Source organism: Triticum dicoccoides, chromosome 2A (assembly GCF_002162155.2).
Source record: "Triticum dicoccoides isolate Atlit2015 ecotype Zavitan chromosome 2A, WEW_v2.0, whole genome shotgun sequence".
Classification (NCBI taxonomy): domain Eukaryota; kingdom Viridiplantae; phylum Streptophyta; class Magnoliopsida; order Poales; family Poaceae; genus Triticum; species Triticum dicoccoides.
In genome coordinates, this window is record NC_041382.1 from 740,336,042 (window position 1) to 740,341,549 (window position 5,508).

At 45.2% G+C, this 5,508-nt stretch overlaps 1 protein-coding gene across 2 annotated transcripts; it reads left to right on the top strand.

Annotated features, from left to right (window-relative positions):
- The first annotated feature begins 622 nt into the window (after nt 1-622).
- LOC119356833 lies at nt 623-4,922 on the top strand. Of its 2 annotated transcripts, XM_037623823.1 has the most exons (6): nt 623-1,136; nt 1,237-1,332; nt 1,414-1,551; nt 1,630-1,701; nt 1,803-1,951; nt 3,399-4,922. In XM_037623823.1, exons 1-6 carry the CDS (start codon nt 632-634, stop codon nt 3,504-3,506), a joined length of 1,068 nt encoding a protein of 355 aa, XP_037479720.1. In that variant the 5' UTR covers nt 623-631; the 3' UTR covers nt 3,507-4,922. The 2 variants fall into 2 exon arrangements, with proteins under 2 accessions (XP_037479720.1, XP_037479719.1); XM_037623822.1 differs by having other exon boundaries at nt 1,803-4,922.
- The last annotated feature ends 586 nt before the right edge of the window (nt 4,923-5,508 follow it).

Genomic DNA, 5,508 nt, shown 5'->3' on the forward strand with positions numbered 1-5,508 from the left:
GGACATCAGTTCGCTCAACCGCTGAACCTTTAACCTGACATCAAAGTCAAACGTCTTCGCTTCGCCCTCTAGCTGAAGGCAGATGGGTCTTTTTCTTTCTTTTGCGTGCGGGAAACTACACACCTTAGTATATTCCTTGCACAAGACCTACTCATAAATTCACAGATCCAGATCAATGGATGATTCAAAGAAAATAGTCCATATACTTCTAATAGGTCGTGCAATTTTTTAGATGAGCAATCAGCGCCGCGCCACAATGCAATGCAAAAGTCGGTTTTGAAATTTCATTGCAAAATCCACCACAAATAATCTTTCTCTGTAAATTGTCTATCTAGGTCAGGCACATCTTATAACTAGGTCACTTCCACTGGATCTTTCTGTTAACAAGCAGCTAGACCCAAGGTACTAATGTCCAATCGCTCGATCATTTTGATATTTAGTCTCTCAAGAGTTCTTTTCATAGTTTATTATTCTTCAAGTTCCACTTTCGTTTTACTCAGTCATGTCCAAATGCTTTTTCTATAAATCATTCTAAAACAAGGTGTGTTGCTGCTATGCTCTAATGTATACTTACGTGGTTCTTGCTTCTTATTTGTCCAGCGTGTGTGTATGATGTTGTTGGGTTGTTGACATGGCGCGTTGTCCGGTTGTGGCTCATGCTCAAGCCACGGTTGAGCCTGGTGGTCGTGGCTGTGGCCGTGGGCGGTCTGCTGGTTGTCGTGGACGAGCCACTGGCCGTGGAGGTTCTAATATAGGGTGTGCCCCTGTTTCTGATCATGTCGCTGCTTGCCGGGTTCCTGCCGCTGGAGGTGAGCCTCTTGACAGGCGTAGGGGTGTGAGTCGGCGGGTGCCTGCTACTGGAGCTGAGCCCATACCCAGGCATGGGTGTGGCGCTCGGCAGATGCCTGCTGTTGGGCGTGGCGCCATACCTCGGTCAAGTGGTAGGGGTGTTCGTGGCCGTGTCCCTGGTCGTGGTGCTAATTCTGGGCATGCAGCCGCTGCTATACATGTGTCTGCCCCTGGTCATTCTGCTGGTCCTGGGTACGCCGCCGCTCCTAGGCGTGTGTTGGTCCCTGGGATTACTAGACGTTACGTGCCACGCCAGCCTGTTGGGGGTCCTCCTCGAAGCCGTACAAGTACGTGTGTATCCATTATTCTTTTGTATTTTGTCTCCTAGGGTATTTTGTTGGGGTTGATGATAATTATTTCTTATTGTGTTGTTTGCGACGTGGTTAGGTGATGGCTGGTTTCCTTTTCTGAGCTCGACCGTGGCTGCGGTAAATCGCAGAAAACGGAAAATGTGTGTTGAGTTTCGGCGCGCTAGATACGAAGGTGGGTGAAAGTTCTTAGTTTGTTGTTGGTTGTTGTTGTTGTCTGTGTGTTGTCTTACTTTGTTCTGCATGTCCTGTTAAGAACATGTCGTTGATGGGCCTTTGCCGAAGGATTGGCATGGTTTCTCGGTTTATGTCAGTGCGGAGGTGATCAGGGTAGACCGCAACAGATGGAAAAAACGGAAAGTGTCCATTAAATTGCGGCGTCCTGGATGCGAAGGTGTGAGATTTCTTGGTTTGTTGTTAGTTGTTGCTTTTTGCTGTATGGTCTCTTAGTTGGTTTTACGTGCATTTTCAGAGATTGTTGTTCAAGGGCCTTTGCCAAAGGATTGGCAAGGTTTCTCAGTCAAGTTTGCCGAGTCCCTTAAAGGTACTTATTAACATGGCCTTTGTTGTTTTGGCTATGTGATTATTGTCTTCCTTTTATCATTGGTTTGTGGCTGATAGTTTTCTATTTTGGTGCCCGTTTAGCTTGCTATGCAGATAGGTCATACTACGGCCCTCCGGATTTCTTGTGCCAATACTGTGGTGCCTCCTTTTGGTTTGCTGAGTGTTCAAAGTCCAGGTCATCCTGGACACATCGTAAGATGGTTTATAATCATTGTTGTAAAGGCGCTAAGGTATATATCCCTCCCTTTAAGGATCCCCCGGCCTATCTCTGGGAGCTCCTTCGATTCGATGGTACTTCTCGTGCTAAAAAATTCATCCGGACTATACGTGAGTACAATGTATGTTCGCTTTCACTTCGATGGATGCTACCATTGAACGCTCGTTTGGTGGCAGCCGTGGACCTAAGATTTTTAAGATCGGTGGTCAAGTGTCTCATCGTATTGGTTCGTTGGTGCCTAGCGGTGATGATACCCCTAAGTTTGCTGAGTTGTATATACATGACCCAGCTAATGAGATTAGACATAGGATGAATGCCTTAAATCCAGAGGATAAGCCTACTGGGGTGTGGATGAGAGTATTGTGGTTGGTCTTAGAGACATGCTTAATGAGTTTAACCCATTGGTACAGACCTTTAGGTAGGCAAGTAATATGATAGAGGATCGTGGTGATGAACCCATCGAGGATATCTCGATTCGTATTATTGGACCTTTGGAGGGCGATAGTCCACAATTTAGTTTTCCTACAACCACTGGGCTTGCTGCTTTAGTTGTCGGTGGTGGCTTCACGTTAGAGGCATCTTCTCAGGATATTGTTGTTTGCAGTCGTTCTGACGGTTTGCAGCAGATATCTTCTCTGAACACTGCATCATGCCTCTGCAATACCCATTGCTTTTCCCTTATGGAGAGAGAGGGTTCCAGGTGGATGTTCCTCACTTGATTGTTCCTGAAGAAGATGATGATGATGGACCTATATATAGATCCTAATCTTGCACCTGGAAGTCCGACCGTTGAGGCGTCCTCTTCATACCCTTCTGGGGGTGGTGATGCTTCCACAAATAGTTGGAATAGGATGACCATGCAGGATTACTATCGTTTTATGTGCCATTACAAGGGTGATCAGCCCAATCCATGTATATGTTATGGTCTCCTCTCCTCTCAGTCGGTTGTCGATGCACGTGCGTGCATCGATGAAAGTAGACTTTGGTATATCATAAGAAATCAGGACATGCTTAGATCAGAGCACATGTAGGGTATTACCGATGCGGTAGGTGATGGGTGTGTTGATGGTGATGCTCTTGGGAAGAGGACCATTGTACCTTCCAGTCACATAGGCGGTCGTCGTTACTTCCATGAAAATTTCAATGATGGCCTTGCCGTTTGTCGGGTGCACGGTGCCCCTGACATATTTACCACTTTCACTTGCAATCCCAAGTGGCCTGAGATCACCAGTGCATTGGAACCAGGTCAGACACCTTCTGATAGGGCGGATATTGTTGTTAGGGTCTATCACATGAAGCTCACCGAGTACTTGGACGAGATTAAGTCAGGCCTGGCTTTTGGCCCCATTACGGCTGGTATTGTGACTGTTGTGTTGTGTGTGTGTGGTCGTTGTTTTTAATGATGTTTTACTTCTTCTGTTGGCTGGGCTGTCTAATTGAGCTTTTATGTCCTTTTTCAGTGTTGTATACCGTTGAGTTCCAGAAGCGGGGACTGCCTCACGCGCATATACTTGTCTAGCGGAGAGGGGGTAACGGTGAGATTGGTGTTGAAAATATTAATTCATTAATATCTGCTAAAATACCTGATGCATTGCTTGATCCTCTAGGATATGCTTTAGTTTCTGAGTTTATGATGCATGGTCCGTGTGGTGAAATGAACGATAAATGTGTCTGCATGAAAAAGGGTGTTTGTTCTAAATATTTCCCAAAAGATTTTAGAGATACCACTGTCATTGATGATAATGGGTTTGCCTTATATCGACGTCGTGACGACGGTCGAAGGGTCTATAAAAATGGTCATTACCTTGACAATAGGCATGTTGTTCCTTATAATATGGCAATGCTCAAGAAATTTCAGGGACATATAAATGTAGAGTGGTGTAATAAGACACAGGTGATGAAATATCTCTTTAAGTATGTGACCAAAGGTGCTGACTACTCTAAGGTCATGTTAGAAAGGCTAAAAAATTGACTAAATCTGGTTGTCGTATGGTAGATGAGGTTCAGGAGTATCTGATATGTCGGTATATATGTGAGTATGATGCATTGTGGCGCATATTTGGGTTTGAAATACACTTTAAAATGCCGTCGGTTCAAAGGCTGGCCGTTCATATGCCTGGCATGAATACTGTCTACTATCGTGCTGGTGCTGACCTCACGAAAATTGTTGATTCTGACTTCTTGCGAAAGACTATGCTTACCGAATGGTTTGTTGCGAATGAGATGTTCGAAGAGGCCCGATCATTAACTTATTGCGATTTTCCATCTGCTTGGACCTGGGACGCTAAAAGTAGGTCATGGCATCCAAGGGGTAGGGGTGAAAAGATTGGCCGCGTATATTATGTACATCCTTTGAGTGGTGAGTTGTATTACTTGCGCATGCTTTTGATGATTGTTAAGGGGGCTAGGTCATTCGGAGATCTCCGAACATATGTTGCTCGTCTTTATCACACCTTTAAAGAAGCTTGTGCCGCGCATGGTTTGTTAGGAGACGATAACGAGTGGTACATAGCGTTTGATGAAGCGGTTGTCTGGGGGTTTGGGCATTGACTTAGACAACTATTTGTGACTATGCTCATGCATTGTTCTATCAAGGATGAGATGGGTTTCTTTGAACGTTACTGCGCTAGCATGTACGATGATATCCAACATGGGTTCCATCGTGCCCTGGGTAATCCAAACTATGATGTTCCTCCTGAAAGATTGAGAAATATGCTTCTTGACGAGTTGGCCGACATTTTCTTGAAACATGGTTCTGATATAAGAAGTTTTAACTTGCCGTCTCGCTCTAGCGAAGGTGAGCAGTCTGATGATAATCGTCTAATTCGTGAGGAACTGTCTTATGATGCATGTGCTCTATCTAAACAGTCCTTGGTTATGTTTGACAGTTTAAATGAGGACCAATTGGTTGCTTATAAGACAATTGTAGAGTGTGTGCAGGTGGGGAAACCGGGCTTTTTTTTGTCTCTGGGTACGGCGGTACTGGGAAGACTTACCTGTGGAGTGCAATATGTGCTTTCCTTAGGGGCGAGCAAGATAGTGCTTATTGTTGCGTCGTCGGGCATTGCATCGCTGTTGTTGCCTGGTGGGAGGACTACTCATTCTCGCTTTAAGATACCTATTCTTCTTGAAGATAATGCACAATGTGATATTAAAAGAGGCTCTAAGCTTTGTAAGTTGTTGATGGTATCTTCGCTTGTTATTTGGGACGAGGCGCTAATGACACACAGGAAATGCTTTGAGGCTGTAGATAGAACTTTGCGTGATGTCCTCTCTGTGGCTAATCCAAATCTTGCGGATATTCCGTTCAGTGGAGTAGTGATGGTCTTGGGTGGTGACCTTAGACAAATCTTACCAGTTGTTGAGGGAGGTACTAGGCCTCAAATCATTGATGCGGCAATCAAGAATTCTCCACTGTGGCATTCTGTTCAGAAATTGTCGCTTTCTATTAACATGCGCTTGGGTGTGCATGGTGCGGATACCCAGGCACAGAAGGATGTTGCCTTATTTAGCAGATGGGTGCTAGATCTTGGGGAAGGGAAGTTGCCTGTCACAAGGCGAGGTGATGAG

Bases quoted from the DNA above. Each gene is read 5' to 3' on its own strand.
- LOC119356833 (XM_037623822.1), top strand. From the start codon at position 632: ATGGCGCGTTGTCCGGTTGTGGCTCATGCTCAAGCCACGGTTGAGCCT. The intron at 1,137-1,236 runs GTACGTGTGTAT...CGACGTGGTTAG, and splicing joins TCCTCCTCGAAGCCGTACAA to GTGATGGCTGGTTTCCTTTT. The intron at 1,552-1,629 runs GTGTGAGATTTC...GTGCATTTTCAG, and splicing joins GCGGCGTCCTGGATGCGAAG to AGATTGTTGTTCAAGGGCCT.